This window comes from Colossoma macropomum, unplaced genomic scaffold (genome assembly GCF_904425465.1).
Source record: "Colossoma macropomum unplaced genomic scaffold, Colossoma_macropomum, whole genome shotgun sequence".
NCBI classification, from domain to species: domain Eukaryota; kingdom Metazoa; phylum Chordata; class Actinopteri; order Characiformes; family Serrasalmidae; genus Colossoma; species Colossoma macropomum.
In genome coordinates, this window is record NW_023494787.1 from 24,061,219 (window position 1) to 24,081,590 (window position 20,372).

At 38.9% G+C, this 20,372-nt stretch overlaps 1 protein-coding gene across 1 annotated transcript in view; it reads right to left on the bottom strand.

Annotated features, from left to right (window-relative positions):
- Window positions 1-11,335: 11,335 nt before the first annotated feature.
- The window catches only part of csmd3b (CUB and Sushi multiple domains 3b), a 554,192-nt gene continuing 545,155 nt past the window's right edge, over window positions 11,336-20,372 (bottom strand). Inside the window, exons 64-70 of the mRNA XM_036566609.1 lie at window positions 19,893-20,072; window positions 18,696-18,761; window positions 15,963-16,121; window positions 14,972-15,084; window positions 14,129-14,216; window positions 13,075-13,210; window positions 11,336-11,516 (exon numbers count right to left, since the gene is read on the bottom strand). Of these exons, the coding sequence (XP_036422502.1) occupies window positions 11,357-11,516; window positions 13,075-13,210; window positions 14,129-14,216; window positions 14,972-15,084; window positions 15,963-16,121; window positions 18,696-18,761; window positions 19,893-20,072 (902 nt within the window). The 3' untranslated portion in view covers window positions 11,336-11,356. The remainder of the gene's footprint in view (window positions 11,517-13,074; window positions 13,211-14,128; window positions 14,217-14,971; window positions 15,085-15,962; window positions 16,122-18,695; window positions 18,762-19,892; window positions 20,073-20,372) is intronic.

Consider the following 20,372-nt stretch of genomic DNA (forward strand, 5'->3'; position numbering starts at 1 on the left):
TTTAGCAGTAATTTGATGAGACCACACTCAGAGAACAGCTGTAAGATACATATTTGTTTAAGTCTAAAAACACCTGAACCACACACTAAACTAAAGCTTTACTTCCTCAGTAGATGGTACTTACATTAGCATCTGCTACCAGTACAGCCAAAAGGACTACATTGTTTCTGCAGCCATACACATTAAAGTCAACACGAATCGGATGTTGTAACACATCTTCCTTCCATTCCTTCACTGTAAAACCTGAGGAGTTAAGTAAACTTAAATAGTTTAAGGAAACTGACTGCCTTAAACTTAAGTTTAAGTAACTCAAATCATTTCACCATAAATGATATCCTGAACTGAGCATGAACAAAGCAGAGTTTATTGTTGTCTTAAGTAAATTAACTCCCTTTATTTTGCTGATCTTAAAATGGTTAAGTATTTTGGACTAATATGTAATAGTTGTATTTACTCAGTATAATGAAGTAACTGTAACTTACAGGAGTTATATCACAGCAACTTAATTTCACTGTCTTTACACAAATCTGCCACTCAGCAGTTTTAATGTTAAGCATTAAAGTTTGTTCAATGCAACTTTCTTGAGTTTTACTAAAACAAACATTTATCAAGTAAAGCTGAGAAGTCTGAGAAGTCCAAAAGTCCAGAACATTTAAATGTAAACATTTATGTAGTCTATCAGATAAATTCACTGATACAGAATATTTCATCAGCACAATCAACTGATGTTTTAGCTAAAACATTGGAACTCATTCTGCTTGTGCCGAGGTGTCTGACTGCTCCTTATAAGCATCAAGACTACGTTATGCACTTGGCAACCATCACTTAACGTAATTCTGAAGAGGCTAAAACTAGGACTAGTACATGTAGTAAACAGTCTGTCATCTGTTACAAGTGTGCTCATACAGTCAGAAAAGGAAGAAACAATACAGCCACACTAAATATTCAACGATCCTTGAAAACTACACATTAGTGCTCTCTTTATATTTGCCTGTAAAGTCAACTCAAAGAAAAACAGTTAACACACTTGAATAAAGATACTTAAACTCCAAATATATTAAGATTATCTTAATTTTATTTATCTCAACAATTCCTTTTTAAATTTCTCAGCTTATGTAACTTCAACTTTAAGTTATTTCTTTCATTCAGATGTGCTGTTAGGTTTTATAGTGTTGACATATTTCAGCGTGACACACACTTCCTGGAGATAAAGCACTGAAGAACATTTCCTAGTTTAACCTAAAAGCATCCAGAAAAAAAATAAAATAGAGAATTAAATTAAATAATACAATAGAGATTCAGGAATATTTATCACAGACTAATAAAGATGATGAAACCTTATAATGTGCTGAGACATCATTTTGAGCCCATGTCATTCTCATAATGACCACCAGGTGTCGTGCTGGCTCTATCAATAGAAAACCTGGTCCCTCCTTTTCAGTGACACCATCATCTGCTACATGGCCAGTTAGGAGCAGAATGAGCCGTGATAACGGGGCCAGTCTTCAGTCAGGAAAGTGTCAGAACATGAAATTCATATCTGTGGTTATTTACTAATAAAACTTTGTGCAATTCAATTTCACCTAACTAGATTTGTCCTCTGAGAAACATTACAGAAGAGGAGCGCAGCGCTAACGTCTGACTGTGGTTTCTTTAAAATTGCTTTATTGAGGTAAAACTATTGAGAACGTCTGAAGACTGAAGGTCACAGTTTATACAGCAAAAATCTTAGTCACATAAGCAAATTGTTTAACCACTATTTATCTGGACTATAAATATGTTTTCCTTGTAAAAACAACACTATATAATTAGAGTATTATACAATAGTATAATTAACTATTATAATTAGAAGAACTAAAAAAAAAATACCACTTTTTACATTCATGTTATTTGTATTTATTCTAATAAAAGTGTTTTTTTTTTTGCTCAGAAAAAAAATTGCTTTTTAAATTTAATTTCATGACTTTTGTCCTGTACGTATTTCATAATGGGTTTCTATAGATGTAAAACTTGAATGGTGCCTTGGACTCTATAGTGATGAGAGAATGTGCTTATCCAATAGCATTGATCCTGTACTTATACAGATGGATATGCTTCTTTACTACATGATACACATATCAACATGCAAACTAAATAGAATGAGTAGCAATTAGTCATTTCACGAAAGCCACAATGCATTTTGTTGATTGTTCTAGGACCACAGCATTTCCCAGAGAATGGACTGAGTTTGAGGTTTTGTATTTTCTGTTCTGCTTTAAAGCAGCACTGTGTAGGATTTGGGGATTTGGAGACCTCTCTGGTGGGAATATGCAATTGCATACAACGTGCAGAAGAACATTTTGTAACGTCGGTTGCATTATCTACCACTGTCATCTTCATCAGTATAAGGTTGATTTTGCACGACCTAAACATTGAGACCTTCCTTTTGAGTCTGTGTGTGTGACGTTAATACGTAAAGACATATGACGTGGTCTGAAAAACTCACACCAAATCTGTCCCGGTACCTCTGACTTTTAAATAATTATTTCAGGCTTCACAGGGTGACTCGCAGCAGCACACACCATGTTTTACAGTGTTCTTTTTTCTCCACACTCAGTAATGCTGCTTCTTTCAGTTTTCACCAAAAATATTAGATAGTGCTGCTTTAAGGAAACTCTGACAGAGTAGCTTTCTAAAAGCAGTGCAGTGAGTAATCAGCCACATTTATAGGCCATCTGTCCAGTGTTACACCTGAAGGTAGTGCATGAATAGCACACTGGTTGTATGTGATAGACGTTATATAAAGATGAAGGCTGGCTACAGGCCTAGATGTCTAGGACCAATGAAAATTCAAGAGCTTTTCAAATCAACCCACAGCCTGAAAAGGAAGGAATCTAGACTGTAATAGCTATTAAAATGTAAGTTTTTAGTCTCAGTCAAGGGATTTTGGTAAAGTTCGGCACTTTTGTCCACTTTTTACCTCTTTACTGCTGTATGTTCTTGTTTGAAGCTAGAGAAATGTATAAGGCAAAACCATCAGAATCAAACTGGGAATTGCAGATGTTAGCAGATGTTAATTGGACAGTCTGAATGACATACACAGGTGCAATTTGTCAGGAGGTGAAACATTTAAAACAGGTTTCCATTCAGCAGTCATTAAATTTACATTTTTCTACCTAATGAGGTATTACAATTTTTAAAAGTAGTCATTTGGAGTAAAATGAGGTTGTATGTTTGTGACGTTTGTGTTCCTAATGCAAGCAGAATGGCTCTCATCTCTCATGACAGTTTGATCTGTTGGTGTCATGTGTGCTGCCCTTACGCTGTCCTTTTGCTCCTAACTACGTTGGCACCTCCTGTTCAAGTGTTGCATAAATCACGGGTGCTTTGGGTAATGAATGGGAACAGCCATTTCGACCACATTGCCTTTTGTGTGAGGGGATTTGGAGTTGGAGCGTATGAATTTCCATTACCCCTCCCTGACAACTGAACTGCTTACTTTTAATTGGAAATGATCATAACTCTCTCGTGAGCTATACTGCGGAAGGCTTTTGGCGCGCGTTCATTCTCATATGGCGCCCACAATGTCGTCCCAGAATGAGACATCCATCAAATCTCAAGGCAGGAGACACTTTCTCTCCAGCAGGCGGAAAGGAAAGTGACCTTGAGCGACAAGGGAAAGGGGAAACTTCCCCCTCTCCACATTTCTCTCTCCCTTCTTTCTCCCCTTTCTTGTATCTCCAGTCTTCTGTTCTGCACTTCCTGCCACACTGCCTCTAAGATCAGCCTCTTGCCTTTGTGCGCTGCCTCCTCCATCAATGCTGAAAGGGCTTTTTACCTCTTACAGGTATGTCTTCCTTCACATCTCCTCGTCACGGCTGAAGTTCAGTCGAGCTGCTCTAGCAGGCTGCAGCGGGGAACTCATCAGCTCTCCAGTGCAGGCAGACGCAGTCAAGGGTAGGGAACATGCCAGAGACATCTGCACTCGCTCTCTTGTGTAGCCATGGGTGCATTTGCAATCTGTATTTGCAGTGAGTGGGAAATGAAGGCAGCAGTATGGAATCTGTCGGAGGCACGCGGGTAAGGCGATCACATGGGACATCAAAGATGGCAAAGCAAGAGTCGCCTGTTTCTGTTAGTTAGAGATGAAATGGGGGAAGTTTCATCTGATCATTTGATACTTAGGCAATCACCCACATTCTCTTTAAGGAGCCTATAAAGCATCATTTGTTGGCTTCCAAATGAGCCTAATCTAGAGAAATCTAGGTTTTCAGTGAGGTAAAACAAAAGAAATAATTCCATTCAAATAGGAATTCTTATAAAGGAAAGCACATGATCTTTATTAGAGATGTTCATAGTTCTGGAGGCTTGTACTCCCACATCTTCCCCACACCTGGTCCACACTCTTGAAAATAAAGGAGCCAAATGGAACCAAGAAGAGTTATTCGGAGTGATGCTATAGAAGAACCTTTTTTAGTACTCTAAAGAGGTTCAAAGGGTGGTTCTTTAAGGAATAATTTTCATAAATAATATGTGTGAGTCTGAAAAACCTTTAAGAAGTTGAACCCCTTAACCAGCCATCGGCCTGCTGCTGGGCCCAAAGCATTATTACACACTTCGGTAACCTAAGAATAGATAGATTAGTTTGCATTGAAGTTCCTGTAGTTACTGAATGATAAACCTTTGTATGTATCAAGCCTGGATTGTTAAGGGGTTAAAGAACTTCCACATAATGCAAAGGTTCTATACCAATAAAAAGGATTTTTCTCTTGAAAATAAAGATGCCAAATGTAACCAAGAACAGCTCTGATGATGCTACATTTTTGGTTCCCTAAAGAACCTTTTAATGGTACTTTAAAGAATGTTTTGTAAATGAGTTGTTTGAGTGTGAAGAATCTTTTAAAATGTTAAATAAGTTCCACATAATGTAAAGATTCTGTATCCTTCAGTTAATTTAGAACAAGAAGCTTGTACGTCGAAGCCAAGAGCAGTTTAGTAACCTTCATTTTTAGGAGTGCAGTGTATCTCAGCTATAGTGCTCTCCAGAATGTTTGGCACCTGTGGGATGATGCACTCAGCAGCTGGAGTCTTAAACCAAGGACCACATCAGCAAGCACATTTAAACACCAGGCTCTAAAACTACAGGATCTCTTCTTCTGCTCTTTTTGTAGATCTGTTTCTCTCCCTGGCTATTTCTATATTCCTCCACGGTGTCCAGGTTTTAAGCAGGTCTATGTGGCGCACTACAGAGAGCTGTGGTATGGTCTGCAGGTTCACGGTGGCAAGACAGGAGGATTAGCGGTGTCCTTGATCTTGGAGTTGGCGTGGAAGGATGGAGAAACAGAGAGAAATCGGCAGGCCCTCTCATGTGCTCCGAGCTGTGGGGTTTAAGCGAAATACTGCGGTGAAGAGATGAAAGGAGGGACAAGAAGTTCTGCTCCTCAGTCTTCATGTCAGCTGAAACATGGGAATGAAAGTGTACAGCATGCAATCTGTGTGTTTGCCCTCACTGCACGAGAGCTTCTGAGATGTCAGAATTTCATGCAAAGATTAGGCCGAGCACAGTCTGGTACAACGAAAGCATGGCTGAGTTTCAACGAGTGCACTTCACTTTGAATTCCAAAAGAAACCCTAAGAAATCCACCGACTTGCCTCTTCCACACTTTCTAAGCAGCAGGTTATTCTTTCTGGTTTGTATTCATGTCCTCGCTTTGCTCTAGAGCCGACCTTGCACACAACCCTGCTTCGTTTTCATTAGCGCAGGGACGGTGTGATTTCAGAAACATGCATTTCTCAGAATGAAGTTGCAAAGCAGAGCCCACTGCTTCATCTACCACATACTTGTTTCATCTCCTCTCTTTTATCTCTCTTTCAAATGGCGAGGGGTATCAGCATTCTGTACGCTGTCAGACTTCTCCATAATTTTCTTTCTAAATTGGGTTCGCATCATCAGTATTTCTCCCATTGTTATTTCTTTCTGCAACTTGCTGAGAGCTGAAAATGATCACATTCACATACAGTATGCAGTTTTCAGTGACTGACTGTTCTCCAAATTTCGAAATGCTGGTTGTCTTCCTGACTTATTTTAAAATACTCGAGTAAATTTGATGGACAGGACATCTCCATTTTGGCTTGGTTCATTTTTTTGAAAAAATATTTCAATTGTAAACTTGCCTTGAGTTTCAGTATCTCCTCAGGGAAGGCCAAACACCCAACGCCATCTCAAAAATCTCTGTACAGCTTTCATGATGGAAATAATTCCATTTACACTCAATATCTATTATACTGTGCAAAAGTCAAAAACCATTCTTGATTTATTTAATTTTCAGTCAAAACAGTCATTTTTTTAGGAGATAGTTCCGTGGAGATTAGACCTAAGATAAGCCACTTGAATGAGGAAAGAGGAAGTCAAAGAACAATAAATGACAAAACAAGAGTTTCCAAAACTGGAGTTCAATAAATGATTGAAGGATGTAGAGGAAATTGCACTCCTAACAACTGCAACAGCTGGTAGACCACCAAAACTGTCCCCATCAGATAAACAGTACTTAAAGCTTTCGTCTTTAAGATAAAATCAAGCTCCACTCTGATTTCAGATCTGAAAAAAATCCACTGGTGTTTCTGTCCATCCTTCCACTGTGAGAAGACCTAATGTTAATTTGCAAATCAATCAAAGCTGCTGGTGTTCTCAGAACAATGTACTGGTCACCCTTGAGCCCAGGCCTCAACATCATTAAATGTTTTGGGATAAGACTGAACTTTGAAAGTGTGTAAAAATATCCTTGCAGATTTCTTTAAAAACCTGAAAGCAAGTCTCCTGAAAATGATGGAAGCTGTAATAAATGTAGAAGGTGGATTCACTAAATACTAAAAACTATATATTATATATTGTTGTTGAGGCTTTTGTGTAATTCTCTGTTAAATTAAAAAACCTTGAACTTAATAGATGTTCAAAAATATTCAAAATTAATAAATGGAGTGTGGTCTCTGACTTTTGCACAGTACTGTGTATGACCTTAGGCAGACCTTGTTGACCCTGAACCATTACATGACCATAGTTTTACAAACATGTCTCCCTCCCTCAGCTTACTTATTTGAACCCCTGTCCATCTGCACATTCACCACTCACTCCCATTTGGTCATTTATGAGCTCAGCAAAAACACTGTCACATGACTGATGAATCAATCCAAGCTGTCACAGGTGGAGCCAGGGATACAATTTATTGCTCCAGGCACTGCCAGTGTAATTAAGGCTGAGTCAAAAGGAAATGAGAAGGGCCCACCCAACAGGGATTCCTGGAGCTTTTCCTTTTCGCATCGGACTGTGACAGGAGATGTCGATCAAAGTGCTGCACTCCGATTTCCGTGCACATCCGAAGAAGCAGGCCTATGCTGACACTGAACCGTAAAACTGTAATTTATATGTTTTATGTACTGCGACGTTTACAGGGAGCTCAGGAGGCTGGGTGCTGCAGAGAGCAACCAAACAACTGAACAAGCCCATTCATATTCTGAACAAGCAAGCAAGCAAACAACAAACAACAAAATGAGCATTTTCTGCCTCATGATAATGCATGTACATTTGGAGCCTGCCCTTCAAACGTTTGAAGACATTTTGCCCTCCTTTGAAATTTTATTTTATTTCTTTTACTAACATTATGGGCAACAATCAGCTTCATTTTCATCAAAGTGTCTTCTTAAGCAAGTTTTGCTTAAATAATGATTTGACTGTTTTCTTTTAAGAAGAAGTTATGATTCAGATTCATTTTCCTTCTCAAGGAACATGTCACATACCTCACGGAGACACACAAGCCAAAGAACTGTTATTCCTCCATGTGAGAAATAAAATATTCTACTTTAAAAAGATTCAAATACCATTACAGGAGATAATCCACATCCCTTCAGAACTATCGAATTATATTCATGTGTGATATTGTTTTCCTCAAAATAAACCTTCCTTGTATCTACCCTATCCACTTGATCCGGTCCACTAACCATATAGGTGCACTTTATAGTTCTACAGTTACAGCCTAGTCCATCTGTTTCTCTGCATGTGTTAGCCTTTTTTTACTCCGTTCACTAATGGCAACAACCCCCACAGGACCACCACAGAGCATGTATTATTTGGATGGCGGATCATTCTCAGCACTGCAGTGACACTGACATGGTGGTGGCGTGTTAGTGTGTTGTGCTGGTGCGAGTGGATCAGACACAACAGTGCTGTTAAACACTGTGTCCACTCACTGTCCACTCTATTAGACACTTTTACCTTGTTGGTCCACCTAGTAGATGTAGAGACGAGAGCTCATCTGATGCGCCACAGTTTGTGGTAGTTATCTTCTAAGCCAGTGGTCACCAGCTCTGGTTCTGGAGATCTACTTTCCTGCAGAGTCTTGTTCCAATCACAATCTGACACACCTGCTCTGGCTAATTCACTTCTTCAGAAGTCCTGGATAGGCTGGATCAGATGTATTAGCATTAGGAAGGACAGGGAGCATGTTAGATCCAGATCTCCAGGAGGAGGGTTGGTGACCACTGCTAGTCTGATAGTCTTTCATCAGTGGTCAGTTTCTGGCCACGGGATACTGTTGGTTGGATTATGTTGGTTGGTGGATCGTTTTCATAAGTTAAACTGAATTGTTGACCTCCCTTGTCAGTGTCACTGCAGTGCTGAGAATGCTTCGTGGTGGTGTCCTGACCTTTGAACAAAAGGCTAAAGAGAGGATAATAAATTATGTAGAGTAACAGACGAACTACAGTCTGTGATTGTAGAACTACAAATCCACCTATATGATAACTACACCTGATACAATGTAGATACAAGGCAGGAGTGCATTTTAAAAAAATAGTGTCCTCAAACCTTTGATGGGCAGTAATGTCTTCAGATGACCCTCAAAAAGCCTTCGCTTTTGAAATCAACCATTAGCACATCACCATGAACTTCAAGTTTTAGAAGTATTTGCCAGAGAGGACAAGGAGCACACATTACAAAAGGAATTAGCCTTTTTTAATCTTACATTGCATTGAAAATTTACATAATAGATTCATACATTTTACAAATAATTTCTTCATAAAAATATATTTCTTTACAAAAAACTTTTTTTTTTAATTTTCTCTTTTTTTATATCTATTTTTGAATGCATTAACATAGGAGGAGTACCCAGCTGTACTGCAAATATTCATCTGCTTGATTGGAAAGAGTTCCTTCATCGTATGGGTGTCTTCTTTTATTGCAGTCAGTTAGAGGAAATGATAGGTGGCCGATCAGCTAAGAGTGGCAGGGGAAGGGTAAGACCTCTTCAGCGGGTGGGGTGTGGGTGGCTGTGGCGTTAGGATGACCGATGTCCGAATTGTCTGACCCACAGATTCAGTTAATGTGGAGTAAAACTGACAGAAAGACAGAATGAGGAGAAAACGGGAAGCAGCAGACCTGGGTCATGTGTTTTTTTTTTGGTAGGCACTGTGTAAAATCAGCCATGTTGAAAAGAAAAACACTTGTTTGGAAACCTACGATGGTAAGAAACTCTGGTAACTGTACAGTGTATATGAAGTGCAATGCCGCAGAATTCCTGTGGCTGAAAAAATATATATATAAAAACAAACAAACAAAAAAAAACAGCCTTTCCAAAGACCACAGACTGATTTGTTAGGTTTAGGTGGACTTTTGGACAGTGATGTCAGAATAAGCTCCCTGAAGTCTGCAGCTTTCTGTCCTGCCCACAGTGAACAGCTCATCTTTAATAAGTTCACTAGTATGGCCTGTTGGTTAGGGAGAATGTGATGAGAGGTACAGTACATTAGAAGGCACTGGAATGAATCTCACAGCTTGAGGGCCTGGAAGCACGGAACTGAGGTAGTCTGACCCTGCCCAGAGTGAAGGTCAAGAAAGGGCTGAAAAACTAGAGCAATGGGAGAAATTTGGCTCCAATGCAGTTCCCTCTGCACACAGCTAAGGACCAGAGAAATGACAATGAATTGACAAATTACAGTGATTAATGACAGAGATGATCGATATGATCTTCTATATAATCTTCTCAGCATTAACTGCTTGGAATCAGATTAGATTTTGCCGAATTTGTTTTCAAAATGCACAATATGTTAAGGCCAAATTTCCACAGTCGTTTGCCCTTCAAAATCTTGTCAATGTCAGACTGAATCGGAACAGTGCTCCATGGCCCGTATGTACTAGATAAATATGATCACATTGTTGCCACTATACATATTTAACAAACATGCATGCTCCTTAATGTCGATGTAGTCTGAGTTTGTATAAAAGTCTATGGTACAAATGCCAAGTGCATTTTATTTTATACAAATTTCATAATAACAGTAATAATCATATTAATATGAATGATACATGATTAAAAATTACCAAATTATTTTATCAAATTTTCAAAATGCTAGATATATTTAGCTGAAAAGTGATGGAGCACAATGAGCACAATGGCATTTCCTCGCTAAAAGAATGATTCGGACAGGAAACTGTCAAGAACATCACGTCTCGTCTGCAGACTTCAGGTCCAAATTGCTGACATTTGTCCCAGAGGTCATAGTGTCTTGTACCAACAGAGAAACACATACCAAATAATGACAGCAGTTAAAAAAAGGAGGAGGTAAAAGACACGTCAGCGCTCCACACCACACTCAAAAACGTCAGTTTTTGACACATTTGCTCTCTCGCTGGAACGCATCACATGTCATAGACTGCCTCAATGTCCAAACAAAGATATGACTGTACACACTGAGAACTAAAAGCTAAGGGGCATGGCCATTAAACAGTGGAGAACAAAACGTTATTTATCACCAAAGAATGAAACCACAAATATTCATTTGTTTATCGTCAATATAAACAGCACACTTTTTAGATTTTCTTCATAAACTCTTAATAGAATCTCTCTCTGCCCTGACCTCTCCCATGTGGTACATAGCACAAAAATATAGGTGGTGAATGCTCCTCGTATATATGCAATTAGATTTACAGATCCCTTTTCCTTAAAAAAAAGACCCAGTTGAGCGTGAAGAAGCACTCACAGAGTGCAAATAGAATAGCAGAAGAACTCTCCACGCTTCTGGCTGTGAAGATCGAAGATTTTAGGTTTTTAGAGGCAGATTCCCCAGAAAAACCCTTTGATGTCATTGTTGTATTCCATGTCCTCTGTAGACGCACATGGTCAAATCACGGTTCCTGAAGAGTGTGCTTTAAATATCAGAGGAAGGGCGACAGTGCATCCGCTGGATGTTCTCTAGCAGTCTCAGAGAAATCCGTCCCTGCCTCGGACGCCGTTATATCCACTCATTTTTTTTCTTTTTCTTAAAAAAAACAGTGAAAACAAGAAAACAAAAACCCAACTTTTGTTCTTGCGTCCAGCGGTCCTCATTATACCATTGTGCAGACTGTGTTCAAGTTGGGGTCGAATCGGACGGCTTTGCCCTCCACTGACTTTGCATTGGTGTTGTACATGGGGTTCTCGAAGGCAGCCTGCCCGTTGTTGTTCTCATGGACCGAGCAGCCTGTGTACTGGGTTTTAGGTGTAGTCCTTTTAAAACAAGACAGACGATGCAGACAAGGGCGTTAGTAATCAGCAATAACAGGCTTTCAGAGAAACCGTTTCTCTAGGCAGCATTAGAGAGTTTCAATGTAACCTTTGTTAGTGAGACAAGTTCACAATAATGATAAACAATTCACAATAATGATGATGGTAAACTTTCACTAAAAGAAATGATTGGTTTTGCTTTCCATTGTTATACTCTCCAACCCATCCATCAGGGCCATTTATTAATCACGTCCAATTTACCTTTACAAATGCTGGAAGTAAACAGGTTGTGTATATTGGCTAATAAAAAAAGCTTTTATTTAATCAGAGCACAAACACAGAGCGAGTATAACTTTCTTCTTGGCTATTGCATAACTACTGTATTTAGACCATATCTGTTAGTCAATAATAGTGTCTTGATATCATTTTGACTCTTGGGGTGAGGTGGACATACTAATTGTTCTCAAGACCAGCTGAGTGCAGTGCCTCCATCTGTGGTAACTGGAAACTGAACCTTATAATTATTGACTGATTATCAACAATTCAAACAGAATAAAACAGTAATTTCTCTACATGTTTTAATAAAATCTGTTTGCTGCCAGTTGAGGATCTAATTGATCTTTCCATGACGGCGTAACTGGGTATTATTTGTTTGTTGATATTCACTGGTTCCAAAATTCAAACATCCCTGAGGGCAGATCGAAATGCTATCATTATTCTGTTTTCATTAATAATAAATTTGTTTTTCAATACTAAAGTTGACTTTAGGGGTTGATTCTGAATAAGTTTTAGAAGAACCTCACCATCATTTGTTTCGAAAAGTTGGACTAAGACTGTAATATAAATATAAATAATATATTATTATATAAATAATAAACTATTTTGGGCTATATATTATTTAATGTTAAATTTAACAAAAGATAAAATATAGTAGCATTTGTTAATGTATAACAAATGATATTTATTCATAATATTTACATTTTTCTTTATACTTTTATGTTCTGAAACATGACCATTGAGACCAATTCACACTTCACAAGTGACAATCCCATCTGTCTAAACAGTCAGATCAGTCTTATTTAAAACAAAACTATTGTTTTGAGTATGAAATTAAAACACTAAATATAAACACAAAATAATATATTAGCCAATATTTTCGGTCATTAAAATTTTTAGCTCCTTAAAATCAGTATCAACCACTGGCCCTAATAAATATATAGTAGTTTAAACTATATGACAATCTTAATACTCTGTGTACAGCACTGTTCAGCCTAACTGCCTATCTGTGCTATATCCAGTGTTTATATAGTCTTCTACGTTCTGACTGCACTTTATTTATTGTAAGAGCTCCTGCAGAAATGTACTGAAACCTGTTCCATGTGCTGCAGCAAACAACTTTGGTTGATCACACACAATAAATACACTGAAAAGTAAACCCAACAATAAAAAAGTCAACATATTTCTTCCAGTTGAAGTGGCACTTCTATGAATGATTTTATAAAAGCCTCAAGCCTTTGATTCACTTAGAATAAGTGTTTACTGCAACAAATTGAACACTTACCGCTGTTTGTAGAGGTAAAAGCCAAAGCCTGCAAAAATCAGGGCGAAAAAAGGCACAAGGATTGCTATGGCCACAGAGCTACTGTTTGTACCATGTGGTGGATTTGACGAGTTATTACTTTCTGACATGTTCAAACCTGTGGGAGGTAAAAGTAGAAAACACTATTAAGAACACAGTCATGGTTATCCTTACTCTCAGTAACACAAAATGAAACCTTAAGCTAGGAGGGAGTAATAAAATATTGTGCTGCTGTTACGAGCAAAACTCTCTATACAACAGCAACTTTTCAGGAGAGGAGAAAACCTTCTGGCTCCTCTAGTGCTTTGACCTAATTATCATGAAACTTCAAGGTGTTTAGAGTTGAGCTTTAGCTCCCTGAGCTGCAAAAACGCCTTGAAGCCATACAGACAAATTTAGCTTTTAATATGTTTTTTTTTGCAAGTTTCTTAATGTGCACCTTAATCTGTATGTGTAACTGTTATGTCAACTAAGCTTAATCTGGGGTACTGAATGTAGGGTGCAATTCACAAATCTGCTCTGAAAGCATGATTTGAAAATCTTTACAGTATTTCTGAGCACAAATGACAGTAATGTGACTAAGGAAATACACCAAAACATTATATACTAACATTTGTCAATTGAATCACATTAAATGTTTTGAAAAGCAGTCCTTAAAACAAATCACATGAAACATTTTGAAACGCAGTCAATAAAACAGCTAACTGCTGTTTTGAAATGCAGTCAAATAAAACAGCTAACTGCTCTGGAGAGTCTCTCAGCGAGAACATTCAGAGACGAGAGTGATCATTCTCAACTCTCCAATGAGCAGTGAAAGTGCACACTGAATTTACAAATGGCCAACGAGCAGCTTTGTATTCCAAAGGCAAAATTATGAATACACTCATACTATTAAAATTAATATTGCTGCTGCAACAGTTTTTAGGACTGAAAAGACCACAATAAATGATAACAACATGACAGGAAATTGCAAATATTAAAAGGGATGAAAGGAGAATAATGCCACATAAGAAAATATAAAGATGAGATACTTTACCCAGCCTTTGTAGGCCAAACTGGCCATAGTCTTTACCCTGTATAAAGCCTTGAAAGACATATGTGGCACCGTCAGGTTCTGCAGACACCTGGAATAAGACAGCAAAAAGATATGTCTAAGAAAAGTGTGACCTTCAGCTGAATGGCAAACTAGGCGAATTCTTCGCTTGGTTAGTCACTGCAAAATCTAGCAAAAAAGAACATACTATAAATAAATATCAATTTCTGAATACAAGGAGGGGGGGTCTCAGTAATATGTACAGTCAAAAGTTAACAAGTTAACACATCCTTTACAGGGAACTTAAACATGACAAAGTTTAACACATTGGGAAAAAAGCATAAAATATAAAATGTGTAACTATTGCACAGACCACATTTTATGTTTTTAATTCAGTAAATAAACAGTAATTCTGCATTAAAATGTGCAGAAGTGTGTTCTCTGTAGAGAATGTGTTACTTATTTTCACTCAGGAACAAAACTTTTGACCAGAGGTGCCTAAACCTTTGCACAAGACTGTGTATGGTCAATGCAGTTTACTGTAATGTTGCTGTCTGAAATAACTTCAAACAAACAGATATTGTATAGTCTGATATATCTTCGCTGTTGGAACAAAGCCTTGTATCTCCATTTTTGTTGTTCTCCATTTTTTGACATAATTTGAAAACACTAGTGGCGATTACATGATGAATGGATCAGTATCTCACGATAAATGGACCACTAGAAATGGTCCAAAATTACCTAGAATAAAACCTTCTCCTGCAAAGTTACTATTTCAGAGAGGTTTTGTGCTTGTTCCCACAGTGACAGTGTAGTGTATGACATTTGTTTCTGTAGCAATCTTACAAAACCATCCAGTGACCACTGCTCCTCCTTCATCTTGGTCAGCGTGGTGGGAGAGGACGCTTTCACATCGTACATGAGCAGCATCAACCTCGCTTCCTGGCTTTTGTAGACACCTGCAAACAGGAACAGAGTGCAGTCAGCCATCTACACACTGTCAGCAGACACTGTGGCAGGTAATATACTTCTCTGTTATCCACCCACTCCAACAAAAAAGGTCATATTGAAAACTGACTCATATGGTTAATAGTGTTCCCCACACTGAACGCAATAATAAAATCCATTGCATTCCACTGCCTCCCTAAAGCAGAATCAGTTAATGTTACTCTCTTGCATTCAGTATCACCTCAGTGCTGTGACTGCATTTCAATTAGAATGTTCAGCTGGAAAGTACATTTCTCAGACATGGGAGTGGTGCATCAGCCACCTTTCAATGTAATTACTGGCAATGGCTGGCCAGTTCCAAGTTCGATTGAAATGGCAGCAATTAATAAAAGAATAGGAAGCATGTCAGTGTCAGCTATGTAAAGACCATCTCAGAGATGGAAATTATTAAGGAGGGGGAGGCAGATTAAGTCTAATGAAGGAGAAATATGTCAAAGTTCTATCAAATAGCATTAATATTTAATCATATAATATTAGGGCACAGTGGAGGAAAAGGCTTAATTTTGAGGAATTTAAAGAGGGTCATTAAGGGGACAGCATGCATTCCCTGCTTTATGCAAACCAACCAAACTGGATTCTTTACATTCACATTGGCATGAAAATGTAAACATGCTACAAAGAATATAGCTTGATTTTCCCTTCTAGTGTCTTATTAAACAATCTATCTGGTACGTTAATGACTGACTGTAGTGTAAACTGATCTAGCTGTTACAATTGTAACACCATTCAGGACCCTCAGAAATGTGGGAGAGAACTTTCTTTGGTTGCTCGGGAGTCAAACTGAAGTAGCTATGTCCAACTGTACATGTGATAGGGCAGGTAAACCAACCTGAAAGCAGCAGCTCCATGTTGCTACTAGTTAACGTGACGTTAACTCTACCCGTGGTTGTATTAAAGCTTGTAATACTCAGAGTCATTGGTTGTTTTCTTCCCTTGTAGTTATATGAGCCCTTCCAGATGTAATTTGGGGCAAATACATCATCTGGAACTGAGAGAAAAACAACAAGAGAGCGTTATTCATTCAGCTTTCACAAAGGTAGTATGCTCTATCATGACATCATAGAACTACAAACCACAGTTAAATTACTTAACCATCAGTGAAACTTTGTGGGAAGAGGGCATGATTTCGTTAGTCGGTAAGGCTGGGCCAAACAACACTTTGCAGGCTTTAAATACACACTGATTTATGCAAATGAGTACTCAAATCCTCTCAAAATCACCTTTAGAAACAATTTTACTTGTTGAGATTTTTAGTAGTATGTCTGAGGCAACAAATAAACTTACATTTTAATCTGTTTTAATCCAGACTGGCTGTGCTACACAAACGTCTTACATCCTTAAATCAGGGGTATCCAATCTTATTCACTAAGGGCTGGTGTGGCTGTAGGTTTTCATTCCAATAAAGCAGGAGCACACACAATCAGCTGCTGAAGGCTGAGACCAACTTTTTAAACAAGTAGAATCAGTTGTGCTCCTGGTTGCTTGGAATAAAAACTTGCAGCCACAGTGACCCTTTATGGATAGTCTTACAACATGGATCCCCATGTTGTAAATGCGAACCCATGTCGTACTTTTCACTTCTGCGCAAATGAATGATAAACTCTACAGAGATCCAGTCAGATCACACACTCCCTCTTTTTATAGTGTTCTAAACTGCACTCACCAAACACTGTATTAGGAACACTATACAAATACTGGTGGGGCCTCACTTTACTTTCAGCTCTTCATTTGAGATTCTGCTCCATGTTGACATGATTGCATCATGCAATTCCTGCAGATTTTCAGAATTTTCCATGTTGCAAATCTCCTGTTCTATTACATTCCAAAGGAGTTCTACTGGATTTAGGTCCAGTGACTGGGAAGAACACTGAACTCTTTGTCATGTTCATGAAACCAGTTTGAGATGACTTTGGCTTTGCGAGATGGTGCATTATCACACTGGAAGCAGCCATTAGAAGAGAAGTAAATTGTGAGCATGAAGGAATGCACATGCTCAGAAACAATGCTCAAATGGGCTTTGGCATTCAAGTGATGATTGATTAGTATTAACAGGCCCAAAGTGTGCTAAGAAAACATTTTCCACACCATTACCACCTCCGCCAGCCTGGACTGTTGACACAAGGCAGGTTGGGTCCATGGATTCATGCTGTTGGTGCCAAATTCTGACCCTACCATCTGTGTGCCTAAGTAGAAGCTCAGATTCATCAGACCGGGCAATGTCTTTCCACTCTTCAGCTGTCCGGTTTGGGTGTGCCTGCTGCAGCTTCAGCTTTATGTTTTTTGAATGACAGAAGTAGAACCCAATGTGGTCTTCTGCTGCTGTAGGCCATCCACCTCAAGGTTCAACATGCTGTGCATTCTGACATGCTTTTCTGCTCACCACAATTGGTTATCTGAGTTACGGTAGACTTTCTGTCAGCTCGAGCCAGTCTGCCCATTCTCTGTTGACCTCTCTTATCAGCAAGGCATTTCCATCTACAGAACTGCTGCTCACTGGATGCTTTTTCTTTAATGCATGATTCTTAGAGATTGCTGTGCGAGAGATCAGCAGTTATAGAAAAACTGAGATCAACCTGTCTGGCACCAATAAAAAATTGTCAAAATCACTGAGATCACATTTTTTCCCCGTTCTGATGGTTGATGTGAACATTACCTGAAGCACCTGGCCCATATCTGCATGATTTTATGCACTGCACTGCTGCCACATGATTGGCTGATTAGATAACTGCATGAATGAGTAGGTGTACAGGCATATCTGATAAAGTGCTTGGTGAGTGTTTTTATTCTAATCTATATTAGAATACAATTTTTGTGGCTTAAAATAGACAAAGCTTCCGAATCCTAAATAGAGAAACGAATACTAACAAAACTAATGAATGATCAATGAATATTCAGATCAGCCCTACTAGAAACCGTTTAAATAAATTTATGCAGGTCTCGGATTTTGAGGAAATGTGCCCCAAGTAAATAAAACTGACCAAAACTCAGCCCTAATAAATAATGCTAATAATGTTAATATGTATAAACAAGCTAAGAAAAATTATGAATGAATTAGGATCATAACTTTTTCATTTACTTCTATTCATAAAGAGAGAAAGTGGGCTTTGGTATTAGAGCAGCACTTATGAACAGCTGCATCATGCACATCAAAACTTTGCAAATCATGTCCAGCACGTTCTCCTTTTTTCCAGCGCTGGCTCTCAGAGCACATCAATGTTAGATGTGTGCTGTGTCTCATGAAGGTCAGGCACAATGTTAGGAGGATTATCTCACAGCTACAAAAGAGTCTGTGAGTGGCCTGACTGCCGGGGTGCTTTACTGTCAAACTGACTGGAACCACTCTCCTACTTATTAGCTGCCTCTTCCTCGAGAGGTCTTCTTCCAGAATACATCATGGATACCGAGAGTCCAAGCTACTGTTGCGCTGGCCAACCCGAACGCTCCTCTGCTGAGCTTTTACTTTACCATTCACTCTGAGAGGGCCTACGTGTGTAGTCTTTGGAATGCAATAGTGCACAAAAAGGTCTTACATTATTATCTCTCTTTGTCATTATATACTCACCATTTAGCTTGGGACTTGGTGTCCCAGGGACTGGCTTAATGGGCTTCTCTGATAGCTTGGAGCCAGCTAGAATGTAAATAAATAAATGTATTAGCACAGCGTTCATTTTTCATGTTCTCATATCAAAAAGCAGATAAACAGATAGTACTGGCAGTACTTCTAGAATCACGCGCTTATTGCCATGCAAGCAGTAGCATCTCGTAGCAGCGGCTTCTCTCCCCTCTCTCCCTCTTTCAGAATGAAAATTTATCAAAAGACTGCAGACGGCAGGGAGGCCGACACTGCCAGTACATCAAGCACTACAACAAACAGAAAGCAAAGGCCTCCTCCAGCCTGGGACAGCGCACAGGAAAAAAGGGGGTGAAAAAAATGGACCTAGAATAGAACAGGGCGGCACGGTGTGAACTGATTTTTTTTTGTTGCTGCCTTTCACATCTGTTTGTGCGTGGTAATTACGAGGAAGCCTGAGGTGTGCAGCTGTGTGCCCAGACAGCAGTGCGGGCCGAGTGCCATAGCAGCGCTGGGAGCTGCAGGGGGAAGGAAATCACAGCATGCTGCAGACAGCATCCACATCAGAGCACTTTCTCATGCCACACATAAACATGTACACAAGTTTAGTGTAACAGCCAGTGCACATGGGCTCAGCTCTCTAACTGCATATGCGGTATCTGTACAACTGGTGGATCTAAAATACCTCAACCAATCACTGTCCCCCCTTTTTTTCTTTTCTCATTTTTGCACATGCTTTGAAATTGCAGTTATTGCTGGTGGTAACAAAAGCATGTTTTTATATTAATCATTTTTCCCCTCATAGCTCATCAAAAGTAGAGAAATTCTTCCAAAAGCACAGACTGTAAACGTTCAACTGTAAGTCAGAGAGGAGATTTTGAATTTGATGAAAGTTTTTGTTATGCACACAGCCTTATTTTACAGAAAGAAAGAACTTTCTTTGCATTTTTGCCAAACAATTGAAAAAAATCAGAAGTGCAGATTTAAACTGGCAATACATAATGTAAATTTAATGTACATATTATTTATTATAAATCAAAAAAATGAGTAAGTACTGTATGAAGCTCAGCAATAAGTGGCTACAGTTTTTTTAGACTTGCTTGTAGTCCAAATAAAATATCTCACCATAGACATATTCAGCATTAAGGAGGGCTGAATGGAATGTGTGTTTATGAAACAGTACTGTACCTCGACACACTGGCATCTTTCCTGTCCACGTTCCATCAGACCGGCACACTCGATGCTCTGAACCTCCAGACAAGAAGAAGCCAATTTGGCAGGTGTAGATGAGGGTGTAGCCATAACCAGGCAGGTCCATCCCAACAACATCCACATGGGGAGGGCTCTCTGGCTGCTTACAGTTATGGGCTGCAATAGGAAAAGAAGAAAAGAAGAAAAGAAAACATTAAAAAAAGGATGACAAAAGACAGACCAGAGCAATGAACACAGGGTGAGGAGGAAAAGAGCAGGAGATATAAAAACAGATTTTTTTTTTGTTTGCTAAGATGGCCACTGTAAGATTCTTGTCAGTTACAGTCTCATTGGATACCTATACGTGCACACATTTGTAAGCAAAATTGTTTTATTAATCTGATGGGAAACAAACTTTTGTTTCTCAAGTTAAATGCTTGCTAGCCAGCAGTGGCAACGAGTTGCTTGCCCTGCATT